Source organism: Pinus tabuliformis, chromosome 4_2 (genome assembly GCF_031772625.1).
Source record: "Pinus tabuliformis cultivar Carrire ecotype Pingquan chromosome 4_2, CPIR1, whole genome shotgun sequence".
Taxonomy (NCBI): domain Eukaryota; kingdom Viridiplantae; phylum Streptophyta; class Pinopsida; order Pinales; family Pinaceae; genus Pinus; species Pinus tabuliformis.
This window is the reverse complement of record NC_142304.1, coordinates 701,081,252-701,092,404: the sequence shown is the minus strand read 5'-3', so window position 1 is coordinate 701,092,404 and position 11,153 is coordinate 701,081,252. Positions and strand designations below refer to the sequence as shown.

Sequence of the window (11,153 nt, the reverse complement as noted above, 5' to 3'; positions counted from 1 at the left end):
GTAATAATGATCTTCATTTAAATACAAAACTACTCCTCTAGCACAACCATCTTGTTGAGCAAATCCATCAAAATACACCAAAGGGAAAGCCTTGTTAATGATTTCTGCATTAATGTTCCAGTGATTCTGTTTCATTTCATCCTCACGGATCAACTTATAAAGTGCCACTATGTGGGAACATGTAAGATTCCAATTTGATACCTTATCTTGAAAACTATTTTGGTTCCTACCTAACCAAATACCCCAACAAACCAGAAGGGGTAGGTTTCACAGCTTTGAATAGAAGCATTCCACGAAATAGGGGCATTATTATAATATATTAATGTTATTATGAATATCAATGATATTAATAACATTAAGTTAATATTAAGAATCCCCACAATGGGTGTTGGATCCGAACAACTGTCCTTGTCACGTTCAACACAGGTGGATTAGGTGGCCACTTGGCCCATAACTTCAACCCTCATACAGGTTGACACACTCATATTTATACTTGTGAGATGGAATCATTTACTTGATCCTATTATCGTACGTCATCCGTTATTGGTTCATCATGTCGCCTTATTATTGCACGAAGAGGCTTACTTTGATGGAGATGGATGAAGCTGGCATCATGGCTCATATGCGTCCTTCTTTAAGCCTGTCTTCAGACCCGATGAGAAGTTCTCAAAATTTATTATTGATGTTAGTTATGCTTAGTGTTTCTCTCTCGCTTGTTTATGGTCACGATGCCTGCACTCCTGTTTGCATCCAAACACTCTTCAATTGGCCTGTATCTCAGTATGCGTTGGACTTCTTGAAATTGGAGGGTCAATGTAGCCATCCGCCTTTGGTTTAGGAATTTCCATCCTCTCACGCTCACATAGTGTCTCTCACGTCTCCCCTGGCCTCTAAGGATTTCAGTGATGGTCCCACTCTCACGAACAATGCTCTGCTTCCTCTCGGTCAATAAGAGGTTGTAATTTATCAACTTTGCTTTACATTGTCAACTTGTGCATTATAAGACTCTAAGGCCTCTCAATGGAGTCTCCTGTCCTTCCCAGTCCACGAGTTTCAACAGTTCATGGTTTGTGGATGCTCCATTGGCTTGTAGCAGTTTGAGGTTCGTGGTTTCTCTTTTGTTTCTTGATAGCTCATGGTTAGTGGATGTTCACGGCCAATGTTTGCGGTTCACGGTTTGGAGATGTATTATTCCCGCTGCTCGTTGTTTGCTAGGGAAGTTCCATTGCATTGGACGCCAAGGGCCCGAGTTCATGGAATGCTTCTATTCAAAGCCTATGGCCCACTGGTGCTCGCAATTTCATGTCCTTGGTTGTCTTATTTCAAGTTTTAATGGTAAATGGGTGAAATACTTTTGTTATGGTTTTACCTACATGAAAACCCACAACCTATCTTGTTCAATCAATAGGAGTTTACAAAAGTCCATTCCACTTTAAGTCACTAAATTGGAGCTCTTCAATTTTGAACCAAATAAGAAACAGAAGACGAGCAAATTGTCAATATTGCATAGAATATTAGTAACCCTCAACAAGGAGTTTCAAAATCCAAAAATTTACACATTCATTAATGAAAACAAAAGATTTAAAGTGTATTAAATGATATGATGCTGTAGGAATGAGACCAGATAAGTTGTGGGATGTACTTTCTTGTCACACTAGAAGGAAGGAAGGTTATACTATATCTGTGAGGCTTTTGTAATATACAAAAATATTCAACAACCCAAAAACACGCTTAAACATCATCATCATAATCATATCTCTGAGAGTCCTTCCCTTCTAGTTGAGAACCAGTGACCTTTACAACACAAAGCGCCTTAACATAACACCTTGGCATTGTTTGTTGTATGCCCCATGGCTATGTTTATACAACATTTTAGTATTATTTAATTCCCTTAATTTTGCAGTTTTTTGAGGTATTATTAACAACTACTAGATTTTTCAATGTTATGAAGCACATATGAGTTAGTGTAATGATATATTTTAGATATCTATTGCATGGTTGCATAACACTAAAAAATGCTCAATGCAGTTGTTAATTGTATTTCTTCTTATTGACTACTTGTACACTTCCTATTATGTTTGCATCAACCGCCTAATAAGGATTTGTCTTTTTGAATCTACAATTTTTAGAAAAATCTTGTTAAAGGTAGGTAAAGGCTTTCAAGTGACTAAAAGTTCAATATTTTTGGACTATCTTGAATACCGGGAATAGACATGTGTCAGATAACATTTCTTTTGAACTCAAATCATGCCCTTTTCCAGTTTAGAGACATTTATTGCGAATAATCCTGTATCGAAATTCTATATGTTATTTCAACACAAATAACTTTCATACATATCCTAACATACAATACTATAAGTTATTTCAACACAAATTACTTACATGCATGTCCTAACATAAAATATGAGGAAGAATTTAGGTTTTAGAATATGTCGAAGAATTTATGTTTTCCTTCCACGAAGCTATTATCTTATCGAGGTTGTTATTTAAAAAAATGTTGTTTGTATGTGAACTTTGGTAAATATTGAAAAAAATGATGTGTGTGGCTTCTCAAAGACCCATGCCAAGTTCTTTTTATTGAAATCAAGACTATAAAGTTAAATATTTCACTTGATCAAACGAATTGAGAAAATGTTACATATGTATAGTTGGATCTCCTTTTAATAATTTTGAATTCTGAATGATTATATAGGTTTCTTTTGTTACAAAAGGCAATAAACAAAAGGTATCTTTACTGATTGATTTTGAACTCAGTATCCATATAGAAAATGTTATAGATGCACATCTATATCTCCTTATAGTAGTTTTGAATTATGCCTGATTATATTGGTTTCTTTTGTTACAAAGGTAGCTTTACTAATCGATTTTGGACTTAGTATCCATAATACGCTTCTAACAAGATCCCATTCTAGAGTGAGTTAATATATATAAAACAAAAACATGTCTTATCCTAGCTTGGGAAAGGGTTTCTTACAATGCATTACTATTGTGTCAGTACAACATCATACAAGTTGTAACATCAGTCAAAACCAAGCTTGGAATGAAGTTCTAGGTAGAAAGGAGTGTGTGGAACTTCAAACCATTCCATGATATTTCTAATAGCTAAATGAAACATTTTTACGATGATATTTTATAGGGAGTGGGCTTATTCACATGATTAAAAACCTATTTCTTTTTTCTCGTAGTACCTATCGTTATAGTCCTTGTAGGGTAATAAGGAGTGTCTAGAAATTGAATCAATCACTAGATTATTGCCTTCATCATCTTGCGGGGCTGAATCCATCCTGATTACTCTCCCACTTCCTCCTGAAAAATATGCAGGTACTTGATTCTGGTTGAGAATATGAAAGTAGGAGCATACCGAGCAATTTCACTCAATTAGAGAACCTCCCTTCCTTCATAGTAATTGAAATTCTAAAATGATTTCCGCCAACTTGAACAAAGCCAATGTTTCCTATGCTTTCAAGTACAATTTTCATAGGATCTCCATGTCGTTTGGTTTCATTTCATCAAAGTACACCATATTAATTTAGCGTATGAAGGAAAAAAATGCATCACTAAAATTTTTTCTGCATCAACGATCAACAAATTTACTCCTTTTATGATTGCATAATATCATTTTGTATCGAAGTACACAAACCAAAATGACTAAAGATACAATAAAGATTACCAATGTATACTTCAACTTGCACAAAACAGTACTAATAGAAGGATCCTTTATAAACAAATTACAAGTTTTTCTTTGTCCAACAATGAAGACTATGTCAATTAAGTCTACATTTGGATTATATAAACAAAAATCACGATCATTTCATCAATTTAATTCATTTTATCAAAATATAAATAACAAATAACTCAAAATGTAAATCAAATAAATTAGTGTACACATTGTTTTGAAGAGGAAGCAGGACTTTGACATGAATTTGACATGGCTTTTGAGGACTATGCATTTAAATTACTGGCCAAAGTCTCTTTGTCAGAGGAAATTTTTAAATAGGTTACATATTATATTTTGGAAGTAGTATGTACAGAGAGGAAATGTGGTAGAAGTAGAAATGACACACGAATCTAGTTGAGCAAATGAATTTAAAATTAAATGAAGCATAACCTTATTACCATCCTCTAAGAGCTCAAACATATTTATGGGACATCATAAAAATAGAGTCCATGAAATTTATCTTCTTATATTTAGTTGTATAAGATATGTGATGTTAATACAAATATATATCACTCAAATTGCCTTGTATATCAATACATTTATAAACTCTTCATCCCTGCTTATGCTTGGAAAATGGTTTTTTTCTATATTCTAACAACTCCTTGAAAAATATTCCTATATGTTTGCTAGAAATTCGATTCAACAAAGCATTCAACCCTTTGAACTAAAAGTTTTTCATATCTAAAACAAACTACAGTTCATTGGGAAAACTTCCTATATGTTTGCTAGAAAATTACACAAAGCATTCAGCCCTTTGGACTGAAATTTTGTCATATGTGGAACAATTTAGCAACAAACAAGTTTCATCCTCAAAGGGTTGTTTAATGAAAAGATATCTTGCAGGTAAGTCAAAATCCCTTTCCCTAAACAAATCAATTCTGAGGCCTGTGGGTTATGGGCCCACAAAGCCTTACCAGAAGCATTCTAGGCTTTAAGGCTTTTAAAATATAATTGCAGACTTACATTAGAATCGGATCCAATATGACTATCAAATTCAAGCCTTAACCCCGCAGCCACACATAATACAAAATACACAGGAAACCATGTAAATCCCGCTCTGGTTCACATATATGGACTTCAAAAATAATACACCCGCCTTTATATATATTGGCGGGTACGTTCCTTTTGTCACTCTTCAGCATCGCTCCGATACCCGTCTACTGACACCTTCGATCGCTGATTGGTTTATCAACGATATCGACATATCACTATCGCTACATTTCAAAGGCCTATTCCAACCGGCTCAATGCGCCAACTCGATATGCATTCCAAACCCAATAAGGGTATAGGCCATGATTTATAACATTTCAGGTCCACTTTACGGATCCGCTAAGGGGTTTTTGCCGTTTCTCTATGTAAATGGAGTTCATTTCCTTTGATGGATTCTCACCTAAAACACAGTTACTCTGCCACTCTCTGTTAACACGCATAACATTCATATAACACACGAGATCTTTGGATTTCCATCGATCCTTCCGTGATCGATGGTCGATCAACATGCATTTACAATTGGGATTTCAATCCTCCCGCACACATATATAACAGAAGTGAAAGACTTAATACACAGACATGTAGAAACTCGCAGAACACATATTTATTATATATAGTACAACTAAAACATTTCAACCTTAACATGGGTTCTTCCCCGACTACGTCAGTTTAAGCACTGATTACACAATCTATTTATGTCACTATGTGTTTCCCTCTATATATATAAGGAAGCATTGTTGGATCAGATCACAGAAGGATCCAATCAACCCTCTAATAAAAATCCCTTAAATCTCTCATTACATGCATGCATACAACACATGGTAGATTAAATTTAGATCAAGTCTTTGAGACTCATCACTTCCATCTTTAAATCTGTTTTAAAATCGATTTTCACCTGTTTTGCTCCATGGTCCACGCTGTCATCTCTTTGCTCTGCTTCAGATTCCTCTTTGATTAGGGGGGTTAGATGCTCCTGCATCAGACTCCCGAGGCACAAAATTTTATGACCTCCTGGTCATATGCTTCTCCTTGTCCTTGGCAATTCTACCCACGGCATTTCTTTAGTGGAACTGCCTTCATGGTCTTCTGTGAGCTGCAACCAAACCCCTGCAATAATAGTCTTCCTTTTTTACACAATACCTCACCAAGCCCTCCTCACTCGGTCTTTTGGCATCCTTCTGGTTCTCTCCTCTGGAACCATATGAGCACACCTTGCTCTAAGTTTGCTGCAAGTCATCTCACCTTCTACTGCCGCTATCTGCACGATAGTAAGACCAAAAACTCTCCAATTTTAAACAACTATACCTCCTTTCGCTTCTGCTTGCACTCCTTCACGTAGAATCATATTCTTCTCTGATACCACTTGATGAAAAGAGATCTTGGGGGTAAGTCAAAATCCCTTTCCTTAAACAAAACAATTATGAAGGCTATGGGTTATGGGCCCACAAATCCTTATCGGAAGCTTTCTAGGCTTTAAGCCTTTTAAATTATAATCACGGACTTACATTAGAAGCCGAGCCAATATAACTATGGGGTTCAAGCCTTAACCCCGCAGCCACACATAATACAAAATACACGGGAAACCATGTAAATCCCGCTCCATTTCACATATACGGACTTCAAAAATAATACACCCGCCTCTATAAATATCGGCGGGTTTGTTCCTTTTGTCGCTCCTCAATGACACTCCACCTTTGACCTTTGATACCCGACTACCGACACCTCCAATCGCCGATTGGTTTATCAGTGATATCGCCATATTTTCTCGTCAGCCATTGGTGTTGATCACGCTCGCGCTATCTCTTAAGTCCCTAATTGCGATTAGCGATTAGATCTGCATCGTCGATCTGCTTTCTGATCCGACGGTTGCGATTTAATCGCATATCGCTATCACTACATTTCAAAGGCTTGTTCTGACTGGCTCAATGTGCCAACCCGATATGCATTCCAGACCCGATAAGGGTATATGCCATGATTTATAATATTTCAGGTCCGCTTTACAGATTTTCTAAGGGGTTTCTGCTATTTCTCTATGTAAATGGAGTTCGTTTCCTTTGATCGATTCTCGCCTAAAACACAATTACTCTGCCACTCTATGTTAACACACATAACCTTCATATAAACACGAGATCTTTGGATCTCCATTGATCCTTCCGTGGTCAATGGTCGATGAGCATGAATTTAGAATTGGGATTTCAATCCTCCCACACACATATAATATAAGTCAAAGACTTAATACACAGACATATAGAAACTCGAAAAACACATATTTATTATATAGAGTATAGCTGAAGCATTTCAGCCTTAACACAGGTTCTTCCCCGACTACATCAGTCTAAGGACTGATTACACAATCTATTCATGTCACTCTGTGTTTCCCTCTGTATATATAAGGAAGCATTGTTGGATCGGATCACGGAAGGATCCAATCAACCCTCTAACAAAAATCCCTTAAAGCTCTCATTACATGCATGCATACAACATATGGCATATTACATTTAGATCAAGTCTTTGAGACTTATCACTTCCATCTTTAAATTTGTTTTAAAATAGATTTTCCCCTGTTTTGCTCCATGGTCCATGTTGTCCTCTCTTTACTCTGCTTCAGATTCCTCTTTGATTAAGGGGGGTTAGATGCTCCTGCATCATTGTTCATCACATAGAAGACACGTGTGTTCTATTTTTTCCATTTGTTCCCACCTTCTTGTTCCAATTTCTAGGTTTTGCAAACTCATATTTATCCTACATGCCAATTGTCTTTCAAAGACTGATATGGACATAGGTCGACGTTTGGATTCCTCATATATAACCATAGGATTTAATTCCATACTATAGTAGTTCATACATTCCTTTGACTTTTGCCAAATTTTCTCACTTACATTACGTTGAACTATATCTCTAATAGCAACTCACAAATGGTACAATGATTAAAGTTATAGATAATACAAGACCAACTACCTGTGGATATGGGTATGTGCAAGCATGTAATATATGGACCCAAACGTTAGAGACGAAAGTCAATGAAACCTGGATACAAAGGTTATGCTTCCTTACATTGACAATCCCCATAATCAACATTACAACGTTGTAAACATCGACCTACTTTGTAGCAATATATCAATTAAAATATTCTAGAGGCATGTACCCCAATGTCCGAGCTACCTAGATAGATATTTGATGATTTTGACAATTGTTCTCTGCTATCGAATTCTAGTCCTATTCTTGAATTGATTGTAAATTCTTAAGAGCCACGGTGCAATATTGTGTTGAAGTGGATAAGGGGCCTTCTGCAAAAACTCTTGCACGATTGCTTCCATAGGCCAGAACCACCATTGTCTAGAGTATGGTGGGATGGAAGTGCACAAGTCAACAAAGGGAACTTGTATTCTCCATATAGGACAACAACTTCGCCTACTTCTTACTCTTAAAGAGCCCTCTCCCATCCATTTAAAGAAGAATCAATGTTTTGTCTCAACTATATTTTCTCTACTACCGATTTCAATGGTTTATTGGTGTTGGCAACTTTCGTCAAACACTTTTTGTTAATCCTATGTGGAAGTATTTTTTCTTAGAATGTGCTCACAGCCTTTTGTACAAGTGATATTAAACTACAAAAGTAATTAGTCTACATATCCCTCGAAATTGTATGTTAACTAACAAATTTTGTTTGAAATTTTGAGTTTGGCATTTTGTCAAACTTTTTTTGGGTTTGCTGGTTTATGCTTGATTGAATGGTTTTCTGGGACATAATCTCTTTATTTTAAACTTAGTGGAAAATGATTGCCTAATACACCAAATGCAACAATAACCCCAAATCCAAGCAATTTAAGAGGAAGTAAGGGAGAACATTTTATGAAACACAATTATACTGATATGAACGTTGTTTATTCTTCACATCCTTGTTGTAAATGTAGATTTAGAGTTTGAATGCACCCAAAACTTGCAATAAAACTTAGTTTGAATTTCTGGAGTATTTCGTAGCCTCTATACAATAGTGGGTCACCTATACAAGGAATATTTAACCAATGTTTTCACTCAACAATGAGGAAATGAGGTGAACATTTAGTTACTGTTGGCCACAACCTCAAGAATATGGTTCCAATCTTCACCCTTAAGAAAATTATGAGTTCTTTTTAGTGCACCCTCACTCCTCCATACCAAGAAGCCCTTTTGTGTAGTGGAATGCCCCAAAGCCTGATTATAATTTAGTATTCATGTGACTACAAGAATGGAATTCCTAGCCAAAGGAAATGTGCCCAATCTCAGCCACATCCTCTATAAAAATGCAACAGTCAATAAGCAGTAAATCAACCTTCCATATAACTCAAACATGCCCTAGAAATATGGTGAGAATCACCCCCAATAACAGTGATATAGCTTGGACTTTGTTTGATTTAGAAATATATGGGTACAAACTTCTAAATTGGTTCCAATTCGTCTTTGCCTTCACAAATTTGACCCATAGTTTATTCAATCAACAAAAATCACTACATTGAGGGTTTGCGCCTCTTCTCCTGCCATTTGATCATTTGATTTCATTTGTCATACCAGCACAGGAAGATTTCAAACTAGTAACATGGAATAGGGTCATAAATACATATGATTCCCTTCTTACCCCTTTCGCCCGATTCTACAAAACTAAATGCATCGTTTAATTTTGCAAGAATATCCTTCGGAATCAGTGTCTCCAGCTTCCGTGTTAAAAACTCTTTCATAGCTTCAAAATGTATCTTCTGCATTTCCACAAAAATATCGAACGAATAATGGTTAAAATCATTGTGAAAGGCTTTATACGTCTAATTGCTTCATTAACTATAGTCTTCCCATAGCCCTATTTAAATGACGATAAGGCTACTAGTATAAATTCAACCTTAGGCAGAACTGTTGAAGAAGTCGGATTCACTAAACACACACAGCTTATAATCACGCATCACAGTTTTCGAAAATAGCTCTGCTTAGACTTTGAATACAGTTGCAGAGAGCAGCAACCGCCTTAAAATTTCATGCAAAGAACCATTATGGTCATGCTAGAGTCATGCTAGAGTCAATGAAGAAGAAAACAAATTGACTTAATGGAAATTAAGAAAAGAGTTTTGAATTTTATTACAACCTTAAGTTTACATCACTAGACGATCATATAAATTAAATGTTTCGTAAATATAGAAATACATAAAATGAGTTATGTGTGGGAGAAAAGAAAGAAAGAAAAGAAAACAGTTCCAAAAAATTGAATGATTTAAACATGATTTTCAAAACAAGTAAGAAATAGTTATTATAAATAACAACATTATTGAAAATTTTGATATTTATCTAAATTTAATTTATAGATGAAAAGAAACTAATAAATATAAATAATTTTATAAGATAAAACAATCATAATTATATAATAATATAATTTGCAGTTTTATAAAATAATATCAATCATGTTTTAAAACTCACTAAAAACAATATGATGGAATATAATATAAAAGGAATGATATAAAAATAAAGAGTAGTTTTATGTGCGACTTTTTGGAAAGTTTTCAGCTTCATTAAAATCACAAGGAGTGCCTTAAAGATTTTTGACGGTGTTGAATCCATATATGCAGTAAAAAAACTAGTTTAAACAACACAAATCAAGATTTGGCCATAAAAATTTTAGCCAGAAATCCACCAAAAACTCTAAAATATCAGACCTAAAAATTGCTAAAAAAATATCAAACTAACTAAATACAGCTTTTATTTTGATTTTATTATTTTTATATAAAAAATTCATCACTCTCAATCTCGGGCCTTGCAGGATTTCCCTTTTCAGTTTCTCACTTGGCAAATCCAAAAGACTCTGTATAGCAAGAAAATCTGCTGCCTGCAATAACATAATATAAAACATATCAACCAGCATTCAATTACATTACTTATTGACTTTTAAAAAGATAATACTTTTATGATAACATTACCTTTATTATATCCCACAGTGTTGATATGTCCATGCTGATAAAATTCTCATCCCACTCTTTAATTTCACGTGAGGTTTGAGTTGAGTTGCGTAAATGATAGTCATAGTATTGGATCACCTTTTCCAATATTGGAGTGGATACATAAACAGGCACAGTTGCATGAGATATATCGATGAATTCTGCCATATTCTTGATCACCTTCGACTCCATTGCAATTTCTCTGCCCACCTGAAAAATTTCTCCGTCAGACGTTTCCAGTGCCACTGTGTTGACCATATCGTTCTCCATTGATCGTTCGACTCAGATCCTGTGTCCGATATTAATGTGCAGTTGAGAGAGAAATATAAAACATTTAGAAATGGATAATATATATATATATATATATATATATATATATATCAGAGTTTTTTCACTGACCTTTCTCCACCACCGACATATGTTATGATCATTCTTAGTATTTATTTTATGTCAAATTAAGTTTTATTTTTTTAAGTTTGCTCGAATTACAT

At 35.0% G+C, this 11,153-nt stretch overlaps 1 protein-coding gene across 1 annotated transcript; it reads right to left on the bottom strand.

The window, feature by feature from the left end:
* Positions 1–10,377: 10,377 nt before the first annotated feature.
* On the bottom strand, positions 10,378–10,932 carry LOC149171413 (SKP1-like protein 3). The gene is made up of 3 exons (XM_089425957.1): positions 10,645–10,932; positions 10,467–10,553; positions 10,378–10,383 (listed from the first exon to the last, which is right to left on the bottom strand). The coding sequence occupies exons 1-3, from the start codon at positions 10,930–10,932 to the stop codon at positions 10,378–10,380; spliced, it is 381 nt and encodes a 126-aa protein (XP_089282083.1).
* Between the last annotated feature and the right edge of the window lie 221 nt (positions 10,933–11,153).